Source organism: Rattus rattus, chromosome 2, assembly GCF_011064425.1.
Source record: "Rattus rattus isolate New Zealand chromosome 2, Rrattus_CSIRO_v1, whole genome shotgun sequence".
Lineage (NCBI taxonomy): Eukaryota > Metazoa > Chordata > Mammalia > Rodentia > Muridae > Rattus > Rattus rattus.
This window is the reverse complement of record NC_046155.1, coordinates 70,533,724-70,559,827: the sequence shown is the minus strand read 5'-3', so window position 1 is coordinate 70,559,827 and position 26,104 is coordinate 70,533,724. Positions and strand designations below refer to the sequence as shown.

Genomic DNA, 26,104 nt, shown 5'->3' with positions numbered 1-26,104 from the left:
TTGTAATGAAGTACAAGTCATCAGAGCTAACCGAACCTTAAATGAAATTCATGATGAACCTGCTTCCTATTGCATGATACCCCCTGATCTCAGAGAGAACACAGAGGTGCCCCATTTAAGGCTGAGTATTCAAACCATGTACTATCATTTTGATCAGTTATGAGTCTATACAGAAAATATCACCCACTGCAAAAAGAAGCTTCTGTACCCAAAGCCAGCACTAATCAAATCAGGATTACTTAGGTGTCAATATGACAGGCATATCCCATCCATTTAGCAAAACGGCAAACATAGCCTTGCCACTAGAACCTATCACAAACTTTTGATCAGGTTTCTATATGAGATTTCTATGGAGTAGCCTAACATTCGTTCAGAAGAGAGTTGGTCACACCTACAACAGACATGCTGCTCTGACGCCAGTGGGCATATATGGCCTGAAGGGTCAGGACTGCAGCCTGCAGAGCTCACAGCTGAGGTGTGCTGATAATGACAGTTCTTTCCCAGGAATCCGCATAGTACCTTCCAACACTGTGAGAGCTGGCCAGGGGGAGAAAGCTTCCAGATCAGTCCCAGCTTCAGATTGTGTGTCTATCTTCAGCAATATAGTTTTCCTACTTGCCATGTTGCGTTTAGAAAATAAATCTACTTAAGTCATATTGACCACAATGCAAAGGTCAGTAAGACTTTTAAATCATCCTGTTCTCTGGGTTACACACAGATGCATCTTCAGACTCGGCACAGGAGACCTCTTCAGGTAACGTTTTCAACTCATGAGTTAAACACAATCTGTTATGTGTAATTTTTTTAAAAAAAAAATTAACACGTTACTGCCTTCCCAGAAGCTCAGTCCTGGCTCCAACCTCTCCAGGTTCCTTTTGCTCCACCTGGCTTAGCTCAGGATCAAACAAAACCAACCCCAACCCCGGGAAAGGCCCAAGCTGCTGTCCATACTTCACTGATTCCCTTTTGGCTTTTTAGTTCCTCTAGGCTTGAAGCCAGCTACTGTCCTGCCTTTGCCTATGGATAAAAACACTTTAGAAAGCTTTGTTATTTTAGAAGTCGTCAGAGAACACAATTGTTAGGCGAAGAATCTCCTGCCCTAATCCTATCAGCTAACAACTAGCTCCTGCCTTCTCCCAGGTCTTACACGATTGTTTGTGCTTCTTGTTCCAGAGTCCTCCTCTTTCCTTGCGACCCAGAAGTCCCACCTTTACCCTTCACCCAGCAATTGGCTCTCACTTCCTTTATTGACCAAATCAAGAACCAATTAGGGAACCATATTTTAGTATCAACTCCTCCCCCTGCAACATAGTTTTTCCTCTTTCCATTAGGAAAAAACAAAAACAAACAGTATAAGTATGCCCCTTCCCCTATGGATTTATAGCTATTCTTCAAGTTCAACAGAAGCAGGCTTTCCCTGGGAGACTCCCTCTTTGTGCTACTTACATATTCAGTCATGCTTAAAAAGTAACCCCAGTTAATGATTATCTTGTCAGAAGATTAAAAATGCAAAAATATCCAGTGCATGTGCATGTGCACGTACATGTGCATGTTCCTGTGTGATAGTGCATGCCTGCTCAGGTGTTCTGGCACCTGTGTGAATGTGGATGTGGATGGTGGGAAACGGTGTTGAGTATTAACCTCAGTAACATCCATCTCCTTTGAGACAAAAATCTCTCACTGGCCTGGAGCTCACTAATTAGGCTAGAGTGACTGGGCTTGGGGTCTCTTTTATCTGTGCCTTCCAATCACAAGCACACACAACTCCAGGCATTTTTACATGTGTTCTGGGAATGGATCCCGGATTCACAAGTTCTCAACACAAGTTCTTTACTTACTGAGCCATGCACTCAGCCCGTGATGCTAATTTTACGACTCCCTATTTTCTGGTTCTATCCAGTCTCTGAAGAGGATTGCTCCTCTGGTAACGTTTTTCTGCCTGTCGTGTTTTTAACATGTCATTTTAAAAAGGACAGTTCTCTTTTTTTCCTGTTTTGCAAACTATCTCCATGTCTATTTCTCCTTGTCTGTAGATAGTTCTTCAGCCTCAGCAGAAGCAAGTTCTCCAGGTAAAGCCCTCTATTGTGCTTTTAACTAATGAAGCAAATGCCTTATTTTCTGTGTTTCATTTAGACAATAAGCTTATTTAAATAACCACATTAATCACAAAGTAAAGTGTGTGAAAACTACCCCTAGTACCACTCTACCCATTTCAAAGCATCCTGTTCTCTGGGGTCACACCCAGATCCATCCTGAATCACCGCAGAGAACATCTCCTCTGGTGATCTTTCCGACACAATCACAGTTTTTCAGCTTTTTCTTTGGAAAGGGATCCTACGTTCATTTCCTCTTCTCTGTGTTCATAGACGTGTCTTCAGCCTCGGCAGAAGGGAAGAGTGGAGAGCCAAGTGGTAAAGTCCCTCATGGTGTTGTTTTAACTAAGGATAAGTGCTTTTGTCTTCGCATATGTTAACTATACCTAATAATGAGTGTTGTTGTGACCATTCCACACGGTGTGCAGTGTGCTTTGATTGTATTCACCTCCATCACCCCCCCTGGGCCCTCACACCCTTACTAACTCTGTTCCTCTTCCCAGCTAGGTCTTTATGTTATGATCTAATCGGTTTAATTAAGATTGCTTAGCAAAGCGTAGGCAAGGGGTTATACAAACGAGCACAGACAACTTACCAATGGCCACCATGCTGACTGAAGCTCCCCACTCACTTTCCCTCAGCCACCATCAACTACCTGTGGGAGGGGTTAGGCCTCACGAGCGCCCCTTCTTTCCACGATGGATGGTGTTGAGCCCACTCCTGTCTTGTGCAAACAATCACAGCTGCTGATAGCCAAGGGTGCGACATCTATGTTGTGTGCAGCAGATAATGTTCTAGAGCACGCTAGGACTTCCTCCTGCTGTTATGATCTTTCTGCTCCCTCTTCCATGCTGTTTCCTGAGACCCGGAAGGATAATATTGATGTCTCATTGGGGGCTAAGCACAAAAATCACTTATTCTCAACAATTTGGCCAACTGTGCGTGTCCTCAATAACCACAAACCCTTGCAAAAGCAAACTGCCCTGGTCAAACCCAGCAGTAACGGTAACATACGAGCCTATCTGTAAGTATTTAGATGCCAACTTGACAGGCACATTGTGTCCACTCAGCAAGACAACTGCAGAAGCTTCTCCACTGGGGCGCATCACCTCCCGAGACCAGGTTTGCAATACTAGATATAAACCCCCTTCTTTAGAGAGGACTTCAAATCCAGTCAGAAAGCATACCAATCCTGCGACTCTTACAGCTGTGAGCACATCATGCCTGGCAGATTGGTGGTGCAGTATTACAGGTTCATAGTTGAGAGAGACTGTGGAAATTCCCTCTCAGCAGCCTGGAGAGAACCTTCCAGCACTGTGAAAACTGGCCAGCAGAGAGAGAGCTTCCACTGGAGTCCACACTTTCTTTCTTTGTGTTCTGCAACCCAAGAACTTGTGTCTCTGTTAACATTCCTGTGTTTATTTGTCATATTATATTTAGAAAAGAGACCTACTTAATGTTTGTGTTGACCACTAACCAAAGGTCAATGAAAAGAGACCCTTTGTAAAGCATCCCGCTTTTTGTGCTTTTCCACAGATGCATCTTCGACCTCTGCAGAAGAAGAGACATCCTCAGGTGATACTTCCTCTCACTTTCCTTACGTTAAACACAATTTCAACCTTCTCTCTAATTGGCAAGGGCACACAATTGTGGGTCTCCTTTCGGTCTCTAGATACGTCTTCAACCTCAGCAGAATCAAGCTCTACAACTGGTAAGTCCCCTGCTCTGATGCTTGATGCACTGAGCTGAGCTGCTCGTGTGTCATGGTAACTTAGAAAAGGAGCTGAGCAGTCTGGCGTCAAATACAGATCTGTGAACGTGTTTGCTTTTTAAATTGCCACTTCTCTGGGTTTCTACACAGATACATCTTCAGCCTCAGCATCAGCAGAAGAGTCCAGCTCCTCTGGTAATGTTTTCTGTTGGCACATTTCTTTCTTCTTTTCTTTTTTTTCTTTTTAACCATAATTCATTTTAGTTGCTTATTTTTTTAGTGAGCAAACATAGTGAATAGTTTTAGTGCATCATTTTTATATACACTTTGATGTTCTCTCTCCCTCTCTCTCTCTCTCTCTCTCACACACACACACACACATACACACACACACATACATACACACATGCATACATACACACACATACACACATACACATACACACATACACATACATACACACACATACACACCACACACACATACACATATACACATACACACACATACACATACATATACACACACATACACACCACACACAAATACACATACACACACACTGCATATTTTTAGCATTCCATTTTCAGTAATTCTTCCTCTATTTCGTCACATGTGTTCTATTTCCTTCTCCTTTCTTATAATCTCCTTTTCTTAAAAAACACAGCTCCTCTCTGTTGACACTAACACACACACACACACAAACACATACACATATATATGATCTGTATATGAGAGAGAATGTAGTATTTGTCTTTCTGATTTTGTTACTTCACATAATATATTTCTAGTTGCATCAATATTCTTCCAGAGTTTGTAATTTAATTTTTATTTACAACTGAATAAAACTCCATTTTGTGTGTATAAGATACATATATATTATGTATAATATATTATATTATGTGATATATAAATGTTATATATATACACATTATCCCCCTGTCTGGTGATGAGCATGTAGCGACTGAGACCATGGTAGCATACGCATCATTATGCCAGTGTCTCTGTGGTAGGATTTAGATTCCTTTGGGTATACACTCACGCTGGCAGCTGGGTCAGATGACAATTCTAATTTGGTTTTGTGAGACACAGCCACATGATCTTCACAGTAACTCTACCGGTTTACACTTCCACCAGCTGTGAGTAAGGGTACACCCCACATCGTCGTTAGCATCTGCTCACTTAGTTTCCTAGTGCTAGCCTTTCTGACTGGGTTAAGAGGGAAGTAGTCTGTTTTTTAAAATTTGTGTATGAGTCTGTGTATATGTATAGATGTGAATGCAAGTGCTGTCTGAGTCCAGAAGAGGGCGTTAGATGACCTAGATGGAGGCACAAACAGTTATCCCCCTGATGTGAGAGCCTGAATATGTGCTTGAGAGCTTGAGCGGTACTTGTTCTAACCACTGAGCCACCTCTCCAGCCCCGGAAGTCATCTTACCCTGCATTTTCCTGATGGGTTAACTGTTGAACTAAAAATGTTGACCATTTACATTTCTTTTCTTTGTAAGTCGTCTATTCCCTTCATCAGTCTAGATATTGACTGGCAGTTTTAGGGTTTAGGGATTTAAATTTTGCAGGTCTAATGTAGTCCAGATAACAAGCACGTGTCTGCATCATAGCTGGAAGAGATTTCCTCCCACTTTGTAGGCTGTGCATTTACTCCGTTGGTAGTTTTTCTTTGGTGTGCAGAAGCTTTCAACTTTCATATAGTCACAGGTTTTCAATTATTTATTTACTCTGCTAATGGAGTCTGTCCAGAAAGGTTTTGCATCGTTCTCTATCTTTCAATGGAATGTTTCTACCTTGCGAGTGGGACATACAAATCTGATTTCATTCTTCTGTAGATATCCCAGTATTAACCAGGCTTTTGCTCCCTGTTATATGTTATTTTCTGACCCCAAAGGTTATGATTTTATTTAGCAGGCCTCTTCTCATTGTACAGAAAGTAAAAGTGTTATTACAACCTTATGAGAACCACAGATCACTCAGCAATCATAGCGATCCACATGTCAGCAAGAGACTTAAATGAAAAATTAACGACCTTAATGGCTTTGCTGGAGCGAAGTTCCCAAGGTTGGTAGTGGAGATTACACTGCCAGTGGTAGAGGAAGTGGAAGAAGGCGGGCTGTCATGGGAACCACTCTTGACTCTGAGCTGGTGAGAATCCTGGACTTCTCAGCTACCCTTTGATAACCAGCTACCAACGCTACAAACAAGGCCACCAATACCAAATGGTTCTGGTTTTGCAAGTTATTCGGGGTATTAATAATCTCCTTCATCATCTGTTTCTCTCTCCCTCCCTCCACCTCTCTTGCTCACTCTCTAGCATCCCTCCCTCCTTCCCTTCTTCCTTCCACCTTTCCTGCTCGCTCCCTCCCTCCCTCCACTTCTCCTGCTCTCTTCCTCATCTTCATCAACTTCCCCATCGTGTCCAAATTCTTCTTCACTGATGACTTCATTTTGTCATCTTCCATATTTTCATCCTCTTTTTCATCAAATTCTTCTTCCTCTCTGTCCTTGTCTTTTCTGTCTCCATCCTCTTCCTCTCTTTCATGGTAGCATCAGCCTCTGTATCTGAGTCAGGGACTTCCTAGTTCTTTTGGTGACAATCAGCTGGGGCAGGAGCTTGAGGGCATTCTCTTGGTAAACGTCCAAGTCAGTGTCATCCCAGTCAACAGGTCCAAATCTTTTAGATCATCCACGGTCTTCAGAGGTCCCAAGATGCCAATGTCTTTCCATGTTTTTCCACTTAGACCTAGATCCGTGGGATTTAAAAGTGCTTTTCTCAGTACAGCCACACCTCCAGATATTCTGTGTCTATGAGCTCAAGCTTTTTTATTTTAGTGTCACAAGAAGACTTGAGCATAACATCTTGCCTACACTAATTAAAATTAGGAACTCAAAGTTCACAAATTCTGCCGCTAGCCTCTCAAGTTTCCCAATATTTGATTTTCAGTTGACTAAGACAAGTGCTCCAACAGCTGGTTCCTCAGATCTTGGTGGATCCTCTTCTTCAGGTCCACAGCCCCCTTCCTCCTTGTCTTCAAATTTAACTTTCACTGGTGGGAGTGAAGGTGGAAGAGGTGTCCTCGACTGTATCATGTGGGCTGTGGGAGGAGTTGGCCAACAGCACAGTCTGGAACATTGCCTCTGTGCTGATGACCATGGCCCCTGGACCTCCTTCTCCTATTAGGTTTGATCTATTGGAAGTTAAGGTTATATTTGTTAATTTTTCTTCTTTATGTATTTGGGACTGTACTATTGTTTCAGCTTGTTGTAGATCCTTGAAATTCATTTTTTCTGCCCAGTCTTGTTTATTGGTGATGCTTTTTGTAGATCCCTGAAACGTCTGCTTGGTCTTGTCTATTGGTAATGCTTTTTTCTGTGTTTTTACTTGACTGACTCTCCTGGGATTTCTACTGGCTTTTCCAGTGCCAAATCTGTGAACAGTTCACTGGCCATGAGGTCAACATCAACAGCAGTGTTCCAAATAGGTGCCAGCATCAGGCTGAACCGCTCTGTCCCCCGCTTCACTCCACACTCCTTTCACAATGAACCTGACCTTCCCTGCTTCAATCCACTTCATTCACAATGAACCTGACCTTCCACAGTGCAGCTTGTGGGAGATGTTCTTTGGGAAATACAGCTAACAGTGGGTCCTAGGTCAGAGTGTTTTCCAGCACACCGTCAAATTGTATTCATACATACACAGCACAGCTTCAATTTTCCCATCATACTCACAAGTTCATTTCTTAAACACAAGGAGAGCATTTCCCTTCCTGTTTGGCAAATGACCTAGCAATGTCTCTTCCTTTCGTCTACAGAAACTTCCTCAGCCTCGGCAGAAGCAAGATCCCCAGATGGCAAGTTCCCCTGTGCTATTTAAACTAAAGGAAGGCACTTCTTATCGATTGGGTAGAGTTGGAAAGTGAATCTGTTTAATGATCAAAATGACCACAAAGTAAAGACAGTAGGAAGCGCCCTCAATGCCATTCAGTGGAGGTTAAAGCATCCTGTCCTTTGCGTTTACACACCGATGTGCCTGCAGACGCAGCAGAAAAGATGTCTGCTAGCCTATCACATTTTTTAAAAGTTAACCGGTCAGGGCTTTTCTGCTTACTTTTGACAAACGAAGCTATCTCTTTGCTCTTCGTCTACAGATATTTCTTCGACCCCAGCAAAGCCAACCTCTCCAAGGGGTGAGTCCCCATTGTTGTCTTCAAACTTACACGATGAGTTTCTGTTTCTCGTGCTCTCCTTGTTCGTTGGTCGCACTTGGCATCAAGTAGAGACCAAGACAAATACAGTCCTGTAAAGCAGCCTTTTCTCTGCCTCACACACAGACGCCGCTAAGCAGATCCCTGGCGATCTTCTCAACCTGTCGCATTTCTTAACTGAAACACAACTTCAGCTTTTGCTCTTTCTGTTTGGGAATTAAACCTCTGTATTCAGGACGTATCTATAACAGAAGCCTGATGTACACAGAAACCTCTGCATCCTTTCCACAGAGATGGTATTCAGATGCCTTCACTCAGCCACAGACAGCAATGTGGCCCCTCCACTACAGATACCTTCTGCCCGTGCGCTGATATTAATCAGATGAGCCTCTGAAGACAAGTGCAGAGGGCTCACACCTCATTTTGCTGGCTGTGTTGTTTCTGGTCATGCTTTTATACACACACACACACACACACACACACACACACACACCAAATACATTGTGACAGTAATTCCATTCACTTGTTCTTTTGTTTTGTACTATGCTGTTGGTTAAAGCGAAATGTTCTTCTCTATTTCCCATGTCAGACGAGGCCCCTTCTTCCCTAGACATGTTTCTTGCGGCTCCTGGGGAAACACTTTCTGAGCATCAATCCAACAAAAATTAAGAGGCCAGGAGAAGGGAAAAGAGAGGGAATAAGTGTCAAGAGAGGCCAACCAGATTCCCTCTGGCACAGCAGGCCTCTACTGGTTATGACACTGAACGCTGGGATGGCAGGTAGAGGCTAGGAACAGGATGAACAGGCTAACAGAGCCTCGGATGCAAAGCCCAGAGGAGAATGTAGAAACAGTCTCTTACTTTTGGAGGAAAAGGAGTCTCGGAGAAGAAACACATTTGTTTATGATCACAGAGCCAGGGCAAGACAAAAATCAGGTATGGAAACTCTCATCCAGGTCCTCCCAATGCCCAGGGTTTACTAGGGAATTCCGATTTGGTGACATTTCTCTCTTATAAAGGACAACGTTTAATTGGGGCTGGCTTACAGGTTCAGAGGTTCAGTCCATTATCATCAAGGCAGAAGCATGGCAGCATCCAGGAAGATGTGGGGCTGGAGGATCCGAGAGTTCTACATCTTCATCCAAAGGCAGACAGGAGAAGACTGGCTTCCAGGCAGCTAGAAGGAGGGTCTCAAAACCCACCCCCACAGTCACTCACCAACTCCAGCAAGCCACACCTAATAGTGCCACTCCCTGAACCAGTCATATTCAAACCACTCTACCTGGTTAATACCTTTCCAGGTGCAGTTAAGATGGCTTCCTCCTCACCCAGCCCTCTCCCTTTCTGCCTCCATCCTTTATTTCTTCACTTACCAATTCCCCTCTCCCTATCACGACTCCATTTTTGCCAGAAGGTTCACTCACTTTCCATTCTCATTGACTCCTGACATCACATGTGGTAGGCTTTTGTTTGCAGACTAGGTGTCACAAAGTACCCGTCCTACACAGTTAAGGGTACACATGCCTTCTACTTCCTCTGTGAAAACATGGCAGTCTGAATCACTTCCTGTTTCAACAGGAAATGCTTCTCAGAAAAGAAGGATGGTATGGTGGCCATTAACCCTCACCTTCCTTCTTTTCTAATGCCCCACCCTGGACCCAGCATAAATGCAACTCCTACAGCTTATTCTCCCAAAATGCAGAATAATTAGAAAGAACATGGGCCCTGGGACTGGAAGGTTTGACCTGGGAATGACCTGGTCCTTTATACAGTTCCTCTGAGTCTCCTCTTTTTTTTTTCAATCCTAAAGCAGTGATAAAATTTTCCCAGATTAGTTTTTGTAAGAATTGAGGGTGCAGAGCTAGAGAGATGTCTCAGAGGTTAAGAACACTGGCTGTTCTTCTGGAGGTCCTGAGTTCAATTCCCAGCAACCACATGGTGGCTCACAACCATGGGGCCCTCTTCTGGTGTGTCTGAAGACAAGAACAGTATACTCATATATGTAAAATGAATACTAAATGTTTTTTTTCGGAGCTGGGGACCGAACCCAGGGCCTTGCGCTTGCTAGGCAAGCGCTCTACCACTGAGCCAAATCCCCAACCCAATACTAAATTTTTTTAATTGGGGGTGTGAATTATCATGTTGCTAGACGTGCAACATGAGATTGTTCTGAAGCCATGTTCTACACACCAGCTTCTTACATACGTGTGGAAACGGACCTGGGAGGTGCACTCTGCTACGAAACAGGCTTGCTACTGTAGGCCTGCGCTCTAATGCAGAATGTCAGTCAAGCCACATTTTAACCCCTTCTTTTCACGACTTTCTTTTTCCAGCCACGGTTCCAACTTTGACAAAAGTGACTCCGTCGCCTGGTAAGGACCACTGTGCTTGTTGCTGGAGAAAGCTCCATCCTCTGATTTCATCTCGCCAGCTGTTGCTAAATTTTCTACCTGGTTTCCCTCCGTCTAGTTTAATGCAGTATTCCATCTTCCTCACCTAAAACGGCACCTGAGGAATATGGTCGAATATTTCCCGCCCTTTATTCTCAGCCCTTATAAAAATGTTGCCTAGTGCCAGGTGTGATAGCACACATCTTTGGTCACCAACACTCAGGGGACAGAGGCATGTAAGTCCCTGTGAGTTTGAATCAATCTAGTCTACAAGTTCCGGGGTCCGGCCAGGGATAAGTAGTGAGACCGAGTCTCAAAAAAAAAAAAAAAAGTGCTTATAAAATTGAATGGTTTTTTTTTTTTTACTTTTCTTTATTAAAAAAAAAAAGCATATGAAGCTCTTTTCTGAGCATCTAACAGATTGCTTTACTCCTGGAGAATAAACAAAACATGATGATATTCGGCACATTTTGATGCCAAGAAAAAAATGTATTCATGCTCTCAAGCCAGTGGAGTGGAGTCTGAAATGACCACAAGCACTTCCTCTCTGGCTTGAAGCCGAACCTGAGAGGGAGCGCATTTGTAAAGCTCTAATGCTTTTACACTGACAGTGCATTTACCCCCTTCCCTGGTAGGTTTTGTTTCTTTCCACTCACCAAAATGATACAGCGTCTATTGATACCGTTAGGGTCGTATTTCCTTCTCACCCCTCACAGCACCTTGCACCCCTACACCCCTTACCCCCACCCCCAACAGCTGTGGGTATACTACATGCTGACCTATACACAGTGTGGGTCACACACACTCGTAATTCAGCTCTAGGACCTCACTCAGAAGATACCCATGTGCTCATGAGTCACACATCTGTCTTCCTGGTGCTTAATGGGCACCAGGACCTTACTCTTCCCTCTGAGCTGCATCTTCAGCCCATTCTCATAGCTACACAGGTATCCTGCTTTCGGCATTCTGATGCCAACTAGGCCAACAGAGGGCAGCTGTCCCGGACCATCACACCATAGTCACAACTACAGATTTAGTGGTCGCTAAGGCTTTTCTTCCGGCCAAGCAGCACAGTGCTGGTTATTACAAAGACAAACCACCAGGCCCCTGTCTGTGAGTGTAGACCCTGCGTGTCATACAGGCAAGCCTCCCACGAGGATGTCTCAGTCAACAACGGGTCTTAGGCAATGCGTGTACAGCAATGGCTCCGTGGACTGTTCCCTAGGGACCCCACAGCCAGCCTTTTGTGGATAACACAACAAAGTCTCCCAACAGCACATTTCTCAAAATGTATCCTCACGGGTGAGCAGCATGGCTGTGCAGGCTTCCCCTTTTATTGTTTTTGGTTCAAAATTCCATGTTTTGAAGCATTTGTACGCAGTGGTTATTTCTCGTGTGTGACCCCTGTGGAGACTTCTGTGGTGCTAAGATCCATGTATCTGGCAGAACAGCTAAGTTACCTGATACAGTTTTGTTATTAAAATGTTGTCTCTGAAGAACAGTAGGACTTTCTCAGGGTGGGCTTTGAAGAACCAGGGCAACGCCTCCATTTAAAGCAATTGTTTACAAAGATTTGGACACCGGGTTGGGGGTGGGGGGTGGCTTTTGTTGGATCAACTTTTGCCTGGTTTTGCTTTAAGTTTTGTATTTTTGTTTAAAGATGTTAGATGTTTGGGAGACTAGGCTCTCTCTTTTTTTCGTGTTGTTTTATTTTATTTATTTATTTATTTATTTATTTATTTATACTCCAGACTTTACTCCCTTCCTGGTCTACCCTATCCCCCACCCCCACCACAAGAATTCCACATCCAGTACCTCCTCCCCCCAACCCCCGCACCTCCCACCTCTTTGTTTCCACAAGGATGTCCCCACCCCACCCACCCCACAAGCCGTCTAAACTTCCTGAGGCCTCCTGTCTCTTGAGGGTTAGGTGCATCTTCTCTGACTGAACCCAAACCCGGGAGTCCTCTGCTGTATGTGTTGTGGGCCTCATCTCAGCTGATGTATGCTGCCTGGTTGGGGATCCAGTGTCTCAAAGATCTCAGGGGTCCTCCCACAAGGTTGCCCTCCTCCTCAGCTTCCTCCAGCTTTTCCCTAATTCAACCAGAGGGGTCAGCAGCTTCTGTCAACCAGAGGGGTCAGCAGCTTCTGTTCATTGGTTGGGTACACATATCTGCATCTGACTCTTTCCCCTGCTTGTTGGGCTTAATGGCCATTCTTTGAGAGCTAAGGGTAATATAGAGGCTTTAGAGAAGGTTCTCACTGCAAGTGACACCCCCAGATAGTGTCTACTCCAGAAACCTGACCTGAACTGACTTCTCTTGTTCCTCAGACCTGCCTCTGCGCTTGGTAGGCGGGCGGAACCGCTGTAAGGGCCGGCTGGAGGTGCGGCACGAGGGGGAGTGGGGAACTGTGTGCGATGACCGCTGGAACATCAAGAACGCCCGGGTTGTGTGCCGCCTCCTGGGCTGCGGTCCAGCGCTAGGCGCCCCAGGTAGAAGCCACTTTGGACCCGGTACAGGCCCCATCCTGATGAATGAAGTGCGCTGCTCTGGCAGGGAGGACTCTCTGGAGAGCTGTGCCCACGCTGGCTGGACAAGGCACAACTGTCACCACCGCGAGGATGCTAGCGTGATCTGTGCAGGTAGGGGCTCCTAGGCAGGCTGGCATGGGCTCCTGTGCAGGTCTGAGCCCAGGTGTAAAAGCCCCCAAGCTCTACCTCAGCACCACCCCTCCTTGAGGCATTCATCCTTTAGCCTAAATATCCCATTTTAGGACAAAGAGCTAGTGGTGATGGTGCTTTGAGCATTCTGATTTTGCTAATGATCTGGCTGCAATCCCAGTTCAGTGAAATATATCAGTCAGAAATATAACTGAAGAATTATGAGGTTCAAAGAAGGGAGTGACCGCTTCATGGAACCGTTAAGAATATAGCAGTTGGGGTTTGGGAGTTAGCTCAGTGGTAGAGCACTTGCCTAGAAAGCGCAAGGCCCTGGGTTCGGTCCTCAGCTCCAAAAAAAAAAAAAAAGAATATAGCAGTTGGTGGCAGCCAGACGCAGCTTATCTGTTTACTTTCTGTCTCTGAGGTCATCAAGGGTCCCATTCTGGAGGCACTGTATCACCCAGACTTAACTAAACACACTCCACAGTGTCCTAGCTTCTCCGTGTCCTCTGTGTCAAAGATTTTGCCTGCATCTTCCCTGGAATATACTTTATTGTCAGCTGTCTTTCTTGACATTCCGACTACCAGCTAATGGTTCTAGGTTAGCCCTAAATTGGCCCATGCAAAGTTCAGACAATTGGAGAATTCTAAGGCTTGAAGAAGCCTGAGTTCACCTCATCTATTCTGCTGCTACTTTTATTACTGGGGAACAGACCACAGTCATTGCCTTTATCCTGTGTAAGGCCTGTTTTACAAGGACATGGGACCCAAAAAAGAAAGAGTCCCCAAAAGCCAAACACTACCCAGGAAGTGGAAGCTGGGTCAGTCTATTCTGGAGCCGCTGCCCCCCCCCCCAGACTTTGTCTCTTGGAATGCCTCTTCACAGTTTAGTCACCCCTTAAGAATCCCACTTTTAATAAAGATCCACATTCTGTCCTTCTGTATACCGGGGGGAGGGGGGCTCATTCCCCACATCCATAGGTATCTGATGTGTCTAAAGGGCTTGCGTGAATCTGACTGTGCATTTCCTGAGCTGAGCCTTGGCCCTAGAACACTGCCCTGTTTTGATTCTGAGCCAGAGAAGTCCCTGATATCCCAGAGTGCATTTTTCTCAACCTGGGGCCCCAAGCATGCCTGCCTGTGGAAAGAAGCAGGAACCAAGGAACCCCATTCATACAGGGGTGTTTGCTATGCAAATCTTGATGTTGGTAACACCTATGTTCTCTGTGCTACTTCATATGTGTCAGAATCCGTCTGTCAGGAGACACTGGGTCCTCTTTGGATCTTCTGGAATGTTTCATGTCATTACCCGCTAGCTGCAATGGATTGTCTAATGATAGCTTACTGTTCTCTGACATTTCAGCCCAGTGACTTTCACTTTTCATCTCACCAACAGGTCCAGCAGACTCTCTTGTGCCCAAGGATAATGGTAAAGTCATCCTTCCTCCTGGTAGGGAAGGAGCTAAGAGAGTAGCTGAATAGGGGGTTGGAGGGAGACCTATTAGCTTAAGTAGTGGGAAGCTGGAGAAGATGCCCCTTTGTACTCGGGCTCTCTCCATTTTTGCTCTACTCTTCTTCCTGCCTTCTAGGTCCAGACAGACACATGTTCAGACAGAGCATGCCATAAGTTGTCCTTTAACTACCTAGGCAAGGCTCTGACCTGCATGAATTGTGAAGAGACCTTCTTTCTCAATAATATGGTCTTAATAAAGCCAATGACTGTAAAACATTAGGTCCTGAGCACCCGCGTAAAAGCCAGGCACGGTGCATGCATCTCTAACCCCCCGCACTGGGAAGGTGGAGACAAGAAGAGGAGCCTGAGAACTTGCTGTCCAGCCAGTCAACCACACCAGCAAGCTCCAAGTTGTGGGGATAGAGTAAAGGAAGCTGAGGCAGGCCCCACCCAGCCCAGAGCACTATCCGGGGCACTTTTGTAACATAGGACAGTCCCTGAGCCCGTGGACCAGCTTACCCCCTTCTCTCTCTCCTTCAGCCCAGCTATCTTGCTTGCCTCACCTCTTCCAAGCTGTTATTGACCGAGGCTATCTCCGGAGACTAGGCTACTCCTCCTGGGACATCCACTTAAATGATAAGATGTGTCGCCCCCAAGTCACTGGGCGTTACCTTATCTTCAATATTCCGTATGGCCACTGTGGCACCGTCATGCAGGTAAGAGGCAGACAGGGAGGTAGCGACCTTCTATATGGATGGAGTGCATGAAGAGAGGCTTAGAAAATTACACTGCCTGTCAAAACCTGTGTAAGATAGAGGAAGTCACTTCTGAAGCAGTGCATGCACTAATTTGTCTGAAGCAGTCTGCCACCGGAAGAGTTTCAGACACGCACTCGGCCTGAGGTGATCTATAACAGACGTTGAGTGCAGTGAGGTCTGTGATGGACAGGTGAGGGATGACCAGCTGACAACAGTCTCCCAGTTTCAAAGCCAGCATTTGTCAGGACAGGCTTCTTGACTGAACAGGAAACATCTACCAGGAGCAAGTTAGAGGGCTGGGGATGAGAAAGGGTAGGTTGTCTGTCTGCCTGCTGTGTCTCTAAGCAGCCAGGCGCATTCCACTCTATAGGAAGCAAACATGTAGGGCATCCAGGAGTCTGTTTAATTCTGTACAACCATCTTCTTATCTCGTGAACCAACGGCGTTGAAGTTAAGGAAACGTGTGCACGCATGAAGGAACGGTTCTGTCAGCCTTCTCAGTGTAATGGACAGTGACTTGCTGCAAAGCACACTCCTGATGGTGTTTTCCTGCTTCCCTCTTTGTACATGTGCAAAAAGGCTCACCTGACCCTGTGGAGGTCACATTCAAACCAACCATGTAGTGTAACCCACATAAGCCCCCGAGTGTCACCCTTCCTGCTCTGTCTGTTCTTTGCTCTGACAGATCATGGACATGTCTATCCTTTTTGCTCTGAAAATCCCACTTTAAAAAAAGACTTATTTACATAAATAAACTGTCACTCGCTTCAGACACACCAGAAGAGGGCATCAGATCCCATTACAGATTGTTGCGAGGCACCATGTGGTGGCTGGGAACTGAACTCTGGGCTTCTGGAATAATAGCCAGTGCTTTTAACCATTGAGCCATCTTTCCTCCTTGGAAATCTCACTTCTTATCTGAGAGATCCGTGCCCCTGACACCCAGCTAGAAAGTCCCTCTGTCTAGGAGAAAGGTGACCTCTGGCAGAGAATCTTTGGATCTGAGTCACCTGTGCTTCAGGAATGCTCCTGGCCAAGCTGCGTCTCTGGGCATCCACACAGGGCATTAAAAGAGCACAGGTTCTGGCCCCTACCCACCATGCTGTCCAGTCCATTCCCAACCTCTATATTCTGCTGGAGCTGACGTGTGGTGGATACAAGCAAGAAGCAAGGCCAGGTGCCAAGGCTGGCAGAAACAGGCCTGCAGCCAAAACTAGCTTAGGGTCAAGTGTTGCAGTAAAAAATTAAAAAGGTGCGACCAGTTCCCTCACATACCCTGGTGGTCGTTCTCTCTCTGGTTCCGGCTCTCACAGGCCATTGGAACTAGTGCTAATTTATCTCAGCAGTTCCATGCTGCCCCCAAGTACTCTCTGACCCTGGCAGTCAGCAAGCTGTTCCAGCACGGCACCTTGCTAAGCCGCCCTGTCCTCACTCACAGCTCCTTTGGTGGGCCACTGCCATGCCAGTTTCATACAGAGACCGCCCATCTCAAGGCTTTCTTACTGTGGACTCAATTAAGTCGCCACATAAAAGAACACACCACACAATAACCTCTGATCCAATTGGTAAGATATAATTTGCCTATCTAAACAGCACAAAATCCTGTATACACCCATCCCTTAAAAATAGTCATAACAACCTGTATCTATGCACAGAGAAGAATCTTAATATATGCCACTATGTTCCCCAGATCCTTCCTCCTTGCTTCCTCCCTCTTCTCTTCTCCCTCCCTTCTAAAGCCTCTGTTCCCACTTCTCTTCCTTTTCATCCAATGACAGGCCTCCTTTTATCTTGTCTGCCTTCACCTGCATAATGACATCAACCCACAGTCAAGGGCAAAGAAAATACAGGATCCAAGTCGTGTGTGGTCAGGGTGGTAGGATGCCAGTTGTAATTAGATGTGTAGAGGAATTCGAATGAGAGGAGGTTCCAGGCAGCCAAAGTGGACCCGCCACCCAGATCACAGCTCTATAGTTTGACCATGACAAGAAGGAAAGAGTAGTCCTGACTCATGGGACTCCCCTGACAGATACACTTTCCTGATGTTACCACAGGACTCCAGCCCTCAAATGTGGCATGGAGCTGGTACCCAGCCCAGGTACACTGTCCACCAATTGATTCTCTCATCTCCACAGGAGCACCAGGGCTCTCTCAGCTACTCCAACTCCATCCGAGGCAGAACGCAAGGCCACCCTGGCCAAGTCATTGTGAGGCATAAGTTACCCCAGGTGAAGTTCACCTGCAAAGTGGATGGCCAGTCTGCAGTTGAAATCGTGCATGGGAGTGACACTAAAGACGAAGCCAGCTATGATGTATCTATTTCATTTCTCCAGTCACCTGTATCTCAGAATACAGGGGGCAGAGCTCCTTTGGCTAGTCAGAGGGAAGAGGTCTTCCTCCAGGCCACCCTCCACAGCCACAACCCCAATCTGAGGCTCGTCGTGGACACCTGTGTGGCTTCTCCTGATGCCAGCGATTTCACAACTGTCAAGTATGATTTGATCCAGGAAGGGTAAGAAAAATGGAAACTCCCTAGGTGATGTTAAACGAGCTTGGTATTTCTCTGGGGAACTTGTAGTTTCTGAACCTGGAGTTAGAAGTTAGAAGGGTGTAGGGCGTTCTGACCAGACCTCTGATCCCAGTGGGTGATACAGCCACCTAGACAAGCCCCCTTGGGTCCTCAGAGTCACTTTGCTGTCCATTCTACCTTTTCTAGCTAAGCCCTTCATCCTTTCTAATCTCCTCCCCCCAGGAGAAATCTTCTTGACTTTGGCTCACATCAAAAGGTCAATGTGTTCTCCCAAACTAAGCCCTTAGTTAAACTAGTCAGATATCTTCCAGGTCTTTTGGTTCACTAAGTGCTTAGCCAAGAGAGAACCTTGGCACGTTGATGGCCTCTTTGGTTTATCAGGTGTTATTGCAGTAGCTTTCCCTGGGCGGAACATACACAAATGGCTGTTTGCCCCAGATAGCACGAAGGACAAATCCAAAGAATGAGTTCCATCCAAGTTCAGCTTGGCAAACCAATAAGTGTTCTGGGTTTATTTGCAGAAGCATGAGTAAGGAGTTGCGTAGGTGGCCCCGTGTGTGCCACCCCAGCATGGATAACATGTCCCCCTGAATGCTGTATAGACAGAATCCCACTTCAGTTAAACTTCCACCTCATATACTCTAAAATGCAGCTGGGGTTTGGTAGACGGGCGTGGTTGGAATCATCTGAGGAGCTAATGCCCTTTCCACTCCACCCCACCTATGAAGGAATGCTAACAGGTATGGTGAGGGTGATCCCAGCTGCTCTTGATTTCCAGTTGACAGTGTCATGCCTTGAGGACAGGGGCCAGATGTTCATGAATGAGGTAACTGACAACTAGTTAAGAAACTCATCATTTACTCAGTGGAAGTTTTAGTGTGTTAAGAGCCACGGCAGCCTTAAGGTCAACAGAACAGCTAGACGCCCGTCCCCAAAGATCCACAGAGGAACAAGACAACACCTGCCACAGGTTTCTGTGAGTGGTGACTTGAGACACATGATCTGAGATCCAGAGGGAGAAGGTTCTTCCCTTCTGACCCTCCTTATGATCAAGGTTCACTTGATGCCAGAATTTCCCAGCTAGCATACTGTCCTTCTTGCTTTAGACTTAATTCCCCAACCCCTTCTATAACCTTTACATCTTGTATTATTGATAGGACATCTTCACAAATTTTATACATCTTAATGCTATAAATATCCCCTCTAAGCATTAAATTAGCTGCATCCCAGAAAATTTGATGAGTTGGGTAATTGTGTTATTTACATTTCTACTGCTATGACAAGACATGACCATGGCAACTTGTAAAAGAAAGTGTTTAATTCAGCTTATGGTTTTAGAGGGTCAGAGTCTGTGGTGGCAGAGTGAAGGACAGAGGCAGGAAGAGCTGAGAGCTCACATCTTCATTCACAAGTAGGAGGCAGAGAGAGGACACTGGGCATGCTACTAATCTTTGGAAAACCCAAAGCTTGCCCCAGTGACACGCCTCCCACAAGCCTTTCTAAACAGTTCTACCAACTGGGGACCAAGCAATCAAAAAAAAGAGCCTCTAGGGGCCCTTCTCATCCAAACCAACACAGGTATTCATTTTCACTTCATTCAAAATAGTTTCGAACTTCTTCTCTCAGGGCATTTTTGAAACATCGGTTACCTGAAAGCATACTGTTTGCTTTCAAGTCTTTGAGAATTTTCCAGAAAGCTTGCCGCCATTGATTTCAAGTTTAACCTCACTGCTACCTGAAAATGTATTTCTCTCCTTTTAAGACTTTAAAGTATTTCCCATGGCCCAGGATACGGTCTGATCTAAGGACTGTTCTACCTGGACTTACTTCGCTGGTGTGTGATAGGCTGTTTAATTAAAGTCGAGATCTAGTGGATTAAGAGTGATCCATAGGTCATCTATATTCTTACTTTCAACCCACTGCACCTATGAAATCGAGAGAGGGATATTGCAGCATCCAGTTATATAGTGGATATACATTGTCAGTACCTGACTGCAGTTCTCTGCTCCCACATTTTAATGCTCGGCTTGTAGGTACATGACACTAACGATTATTATATTTGGCTGAAGAATATTCTCCACTTCAATTATCTTGGTTAAGGATCTCTTCTCAGAGGATTGTCCCTGTCTCAGAGGATTGTTGTTGTTAAACTTCCCTCATGTCCCTGACAATTCAGCTCTCTCTGAAGTTTGTTCTGTATAAAATGAAAATCTACGGTACTGTCTTTTCTAATCTCTCTCTGGTTCTTTTTTAACTGCACATTCTACATAACTTCATTTTATCTCTTCTTGATGTAACACTATGGTTTACAGTGTACTTTCTTTGGGTAGTGTCGGGAATTGAACCTGGGCATAGGGGATGCTAGCCAAGTACTCAACCACTGACCTGCATTACCAGTTCTTAAATAATCTAAGTGCACTTTTAAATATAACGGCCACTTTGTATCTTCCCTGTAGGTGAAATAGGATAGCCCTAGAAGGCAAAAAAAATTACAGCGAGAACCTTGATTTGTTTCGCTGTATTTAACTGTTCCCCTCTGTTCATGGCCAGGTATGAGGTTTCCATTAACAATGGAAGCAAGTAGTAGTTGCTTCAGAAAGTGGAGGTAGTAGAAAGAGCTCCACTGGGATTCAGAACCTTAGAACCAAGCCTGGTTAGTTATGTGGATTGGAGAAAAGTCCTGTCGGGTATAGTTAACCTTTTCCTGGGTTTTTCTCCCATCAGCTGCATCAAAGATAATTCTTACTCCAACCTCCATGCCCCTGAGAAGAACGTGGCCCAGTTCAAGTTCAATGCCTTCAGCTTCCTCAAGAGCTACGATGTGGTCTACGTGCAGTGTAAAGTTGCTGTCTGCCGACTCGGGGACCACTCTTCCCGATGCTCACAAGGCTGTCTGAATCGGGGAAGGAGAGGTGCCGGCTCTGCAGAGGTCAGAGAGGGACAAACTGAGTATTTCCAAACAGTGGGGCCACTGAAGATACACAGAGAAGCTAATCAAAGCAAGGTCCTGGTGTGAGCGCTCCCTCTTGCTCCCACTGAGCATGTCAGAAAACTGGATTCGGATCTGTTTCTTATCAGCGAGCAATGTTTGATGGTTCAGAAGCCAGACGTTGACAACACGGTCTACACAGCCATGCAGACAGGTGGACGAACCCGAGGGACTCTCTGGGGTCTGTTACTAAATAGATCCCTGAGCATTAACTTCTAAGGCAGTTGTTCTGTTTGCAGGCTTAAAAAAATGCTGATTTTTGTTCTTACCGTTCACTGTCAAGAACTTGATCATTGCCTTAAAATGTGCAAAACATTAGGGAAAACGGGGTTGTCTCTCTTTACCCTGTGGCCAATTAAAGATTGTTTTTAAATGTCTACTTACTGTTTGGGTGCTGATAGGTAGGTGGGTCTCTTTCTGCTCTTCTAGCAATGTAAGAATTCACTTCTGGACCTTGCCAGTAATCTTGTAAAAAATAAAGTATTTTCCAGGAAGCCAAACTGTTCGTTTTCTTTAATCTCTTTTAAGCAGAACAACTGAACTGCACAAGCCATTGACAATGTAAGCCACTGACAACACAAGTCACTCTGACATAAGTCATCGATGATGGTTTAAAAAGTGTCGTTTAGGCTGGGCGTGGTGATACATTACTTTACTTTCAGCACTCAGGAGGCAGAGGCAGGCAGATCTCTGTGAGTTTGAGGCCAAACTGGTTTACAGAGTGAGTTCCAGGACAGTCAGGGCTACTGGGAAACTCTGTCTCAAAAAACCAAAACCAAAACAAACAAACAAAAAATGTCTGATGAAATCGTTTTGAAGGGAACAAATCAGAGCCTAGCTGCTGGGGGTTTAGCCCTCAGCTTGCAAGTGGGAATGCTGAAGCAGAATCCTGAGAACCAGTGCCCTCTCCGTGAGCTGCCCATATGTACACAGTCGAGTTCTCAGAACATCTGGGAAACCTGGAAATTACCCAAGAAAGCCGAAGATCAAACAAGAACAGGTCAGAAACATCCTGTCCCCAAGGCAGGAGGACTGCCCTCACCCTCACCTGATTCCTGAAAGGAGAAGCCGTCTGTGCTGCACTTGGCACCTTCAAAATTATCGCTGTTTTTCTTTTACCTTTTGAGACAAGCTCTCCCTGCATTGCCCAAGTTGACCTTGAACGTTGAATTGTGCTCAGAACATTTTCTTTAAGAATGGGGTTTTGAACAGAGTTTTTGTTCTTTCCCCAGTCTGGAAATACTCTTTAGAAATATCTTTGCCCGAGAAATGTTTTCAGTACGTGTTGCTAAAAAGCATGTGAGAGATAAAACTGCAGTAGTCTCGACTTCTGAAGGGAGAAGGGTTGGTGGCTGGTGGAGCTTGGTGGCTGACTGAGGCACTGAGGTGGGCATTTGACAAACAGCTCACCTTAATTAAGGACCATTTCAGTTTCATTACAAAAATGTCCTTTGCCTGTTACCAGCTTGGTAAGACTGAGGAGCTTTCCCTCCACCTCAGAGTGATGACAAGGAAGGCAGAATGGAGTGTGAGATGCTCGTCCCTGCTAGAGGGCAGTGAGGCCTCACCTGCACCTATCAGAAGCTGACCCGGTGAGGAGCCTGGCTGGATGTCCACTCCCACTCCTATTTAGAAAGGACCTGGAATCTTTTGCTCTGAGGACGCTCAGTGGAAAGCCTGGAGTAAGGTGACACTGGGGGCAGAGAACACCAGGAAGGCTGGACCACCTCTGTTCCTCTGATTGGCACATGCCTGGTGCTTTATCTCTCTCCATTTGTTTTAGTGTTTCTGACATGCTTGGTTAAGTAAGTCTCCTGAAGAAAGCATAGAAGTAGATTTTGCTTTGGAAAATGTTTTAGGAAATAAAGATAGTAGGTTCACAGAGGTGATGTAAAATGCCCTTTAAACAGATGGACTCATTCTCTAGGCTTCTCGTAGTGGCTAAGGGGCTCATAGTGTGGCTAGGGGCTCACCAACCACCATTCCCTGGGAATGTCTATCAAGACAGCTGCTTTGCCCAAGTTCACAGTTCCATTTGAACAGGCCTTTTCCAAAGATGAATTTTCATGGTGAAGCATGGACAGGGTGCCCTGGTTGCTAAGAAATTCTCTCTTCATCTTTATTATATTCCCCCAAAGATACAAACTCCTATCAACCATTTTTTTAAGTTGTAGACACAGAGAATCAAATTAACCCAGACAGTACATCTAAACAAGAAAAAGGTAAGGACCAGCACCCAGCCCACTGACTCCCAGCCTAGGACTTTTGATCACATTACTATAACAATTATGACTACACTCTCTACTGAGTCACGATACTTGACAATTTTCTTAGAGTGATATATTCATGCCTGGAGTGTCTCTGAGTATTTATCATGGTGGCCAGAGCAGAACATATAATCAATTCCTGATACTGAGATGGCTGAAAGGCAGGGGCCAGACTAGACAGTTCTGCTGTCTTACGAGCTTAGCGTGAGGCTGGAGTCATGAGTGAGCAGTATAGAGCATCCACTGCTCTTGCGAAGGACCCAGGTTCAACTGCCAGCCCCCACCTGGCAGCTGACAACTCCAGCTCTAGTTCCAGGAGATCCAACGTCCTCTTCTCAGCCTCCTCAGACGCCAGCACACATGTGGTGCACATATGTAGAGGCAGGGAAAACACTCATACACAAGAAGTAAAAATACATCTAAACAATGATCTGCCTATGGCTAGTGGAACTTTTTGGTCTTTTTATGTTATATTAAAAGGAGTTTAGAGTAGTGAGATCTAGGTTGTAAGGATGGACAGAAAGAAGAATCACTACATGAATATTTGGGAAGCCTCTAAAAGATCTGCTGCACTAAGATGTTGAAAAGTAAGCATGGTCCTGTCCCTAGAGGCACTTCAGGTGTGGCTGCTGTCACATGTGCATCAATAGGTGGCAGAGAGAAGAGAGGCTATGTCTACCCTTGTGTTCTGACCTGTGAACATCTGAATGGTCAGTAGCCTAACACTCCTGGTAGAAAGCTGTCCTGAGATGGTCACCAGTCTGGTGCAATGCAGGCCCTGACAGCTCCCAGGATCACGAGCAAGACGAAGACTAGAAGAACTGTGCTTTAAGCTCAAGATAGAAGACCCTTGCACGGGGCCACTCAGGCAGGCCAGGTAAGGAACAAGTCCAAGATGACCGAAGTGCCACAGGACCCAGACAGGAAGCTAGCCTGAGGCGACCACAAGTCTGGTGCCTTGAAGGCCCGGGAGGACTCCTGAGATGACTCCAGACGTGCAGAGACCCAGGTGCTGTGAAAAGGAGTAAGTGATGGAGAAGTGGAAGCAAAGGATGTGGGCACAAGGAAGAGAGGCAGAACTGGAAACTCGAGGGTAGCAAGGATCAGCCTGATGTGAGTAGCTGATAAGGACACCTGGGACCATGGCGGGTCCCATCCTGTGCTGCCACTGGGGGCCACATCTGGGTCTGTGACTCTTCAGCAGCAGGGGTCTTCTATCATCAAAAACTAAGTGGACAGTCTTGGTGTGGGCTGCTGTTTATGGACATGTGGATGTGTGCAGAACTGGCCCCACCCCTCACCTGGACATCACGGGAAAACTGGCCCTGAGGGCATGATAGCAGGAGAGCCGACCCCACCCCTTGCCAGCTGCAATACTCGGGAGTAGCCCCCACATATTCCAGGAGCTTCAGGAAGCCATCACCTGAAAATATGAATGTGGGAGATCTGGGCCTACCATATTTTCTTCCCCACTGGCCCCTGCCCACCTGTGGCAGACAGGAGACCTGGCCCCTGGGTTGTGAGAACAGGAGAGCAGGCCCTGCACCTTGCCTGGCAGCACAGTAGAGCTAGCCTGCACGGAGCCATATTGGATTTGGGCCTAGCCGCTTTTTGACTGCATGGTTCAAGGTGACTCTGGGCTGTTTGGCCACAGAGACTCACCCGTAAGATGACTGCCATAAGTCTTAAGATTGTTGGATAAAGCCTCTCCCATGAATTTACGGCACAGGAGTATAACATTCAAGGGATGCCTCAGCTCGAGCAGATACCAGTTATCTCCTCAGTCTACACCCAGTGTCTCCACCACCTGACCTCATCGCCTGACCTCTTTACCTCCAGCTATTACTGCCTATACCCTCATCTCCCCCCCTCCTTCATATTTCACAAAGGTCACTCCCCCTACCTGAAAGCCTTAAAAGCTGTAACGTTCATCCCAATAAACGAGACCTTGACAACAGAATCTTGCTTGGTCTCCTTCTTCTCTTCACCCCCATTTTGGCCCACAGGTAGAAAGCCTCTTCGGGACCCTGAATAACTGGGTCCCCGCTGGCGGGGACACTAGCCCTTTATGGTGAGGGCGCAGGTGAGCCAGCCCTGAGGGCATGAATATGGGAGAACTGTCCCTGCATCGTGCCTGCCATGCAGTGACACAGATAAGGGAGTGATGACCCCCACCACCATCCCTTGTCAACTATGGCATGCAGGAGAGCTGGTCCCAAGGTCATCAGAGCAAGAGAGCTGGCCCTGTCCCTCACCTGCTGCAGCACAGAAGAGCAAACCCTGAACCTCTCCTGGGCAGCATAATGGAGCTGGCCCTGGACGTGGGAGTTGAGGGTGAGCCAGTCCTGAGGGTGTGAGTGTGGGAAAGCTGCTTTTAGTCTGCTGGACGGTGGTGCAGATGAGGGAGAGAGCCCTCCTCTCCTCCCTCATCCCTCCATATCTATGACAAACAGGAGAGCTGGCCATGTCCCCCACTGACTGCAACACTTGAGAGGGCAGGCTGGCACCTTGCCTGGTCAACAGGGTAGAGCTGTCCTGGTAGCAGGGTTTTGGGCAAGCCAGCCCTGAGGGTATGAGAACAGGAGAGCTGGTGGGCTGACCAGCTCAGATACCTCTCAGGCCCAGATCCAGGACTTTGAACTGACCTACCCTCACATTTACCCCATTGATGAACTGTTGGAGAGCGTGAAGGGGCTGGTCCTGCAGGATCTCCGTGACACAGGGCAACAACAGGGTATCCCAGAGGAGTCCCTGGGAGCTTCCAGTATTGGTAGAGTAGCAGAAGCCAGAGGCTTTGTACCAGACCAACAAGTCACTGCAGTGAACATTTTGAAATCAAAGTGTGGGCAAAAGGGTATACTGTGGGACACACTGTGACACACTACAACAAACCAAGAAAGAAAAATCGTGTTTGTGGGGGATGTTGCAAGAGTGGGGGTGGGGAGTAGGTAGAAGAGGAGGAGGAGAAATTCACAAAGAACCAGGAAAAGGTATTTTAAAAATATATTCAAAGCTTTAAAAACAGTAAATGAGG

The 26,104-nt window shown here is 46.2% G+C and overlaps 1 protein-coding gene and 1 non-coding gene across 2 annotated transcripts in view; both read left to right on the top strand.

The window, feature by feature from the left end:
- The window catches only part of LOC116893115 (deleted in malignant brain tumors 1 protein-like), a 125,592-nt gene extending 104,762 nt beyond the window's left edge, over positions 1–20,830 (top strand). The window contains exons 54-67 of the mRNA XM_032895053.1: positions 719–754; positions 2,034–2,069; positions 2,367–2,411; positions 3,630–3,668; positions 3,766–3,804; positions 3,955–3,999; positions 7,630–7,668; positions 7,966–8,004; positions 10,355–10,393; positions 12,744–13,055; positions 14,470–14,502; positions 15,067–15,242; positions 17,420–17,796; positions 20,539–20,830. Coding sequence (XP_032750944.1) covers positions 719–754; positions 2,034–2,069; positions 2,367–2,411; positions 3,630–3,668; positions 3,766–3,804; positions 3,955–3,999; positions 7,630–7,668; positions 7,966–8,004; positions 10,355–10,393; positions 12,744–13,055; positions 14,470–14,502; positions 15,067–15,242; positions 17,420–17,796; positions 20,539–20,830 — 1,547 coding nt within the window. The remainder of the gene's footprint in view (positions 1–718; positions 755–2,033; positions 2,070–2,366; positions 2,412–3,629; positions 3,669–3,765; positions 3,805–3,954; positions 4,000–7,629; positions 7,669–7,965; positions 8,005–10,354; positions 10,394–12,743; positions 13,056–14,469; positions 14,503–15,066; positions 15,243–17,419; positions 17,797–20,538) is intronic.
- Positions 20,831–23,668: 2,838 nt separating this feature from the next.
- LOC116895026 lies at positions 23,669–23,797 on the top strand. The gene has a single exon (XR_004387212.1). It is a non-coding gene; the product is annotated as a small nucleolar RNA SNORA17 (small nucleolar RNA).
- Positions 23,798–26,104: the final 2,307 nt, after the last annotated feature.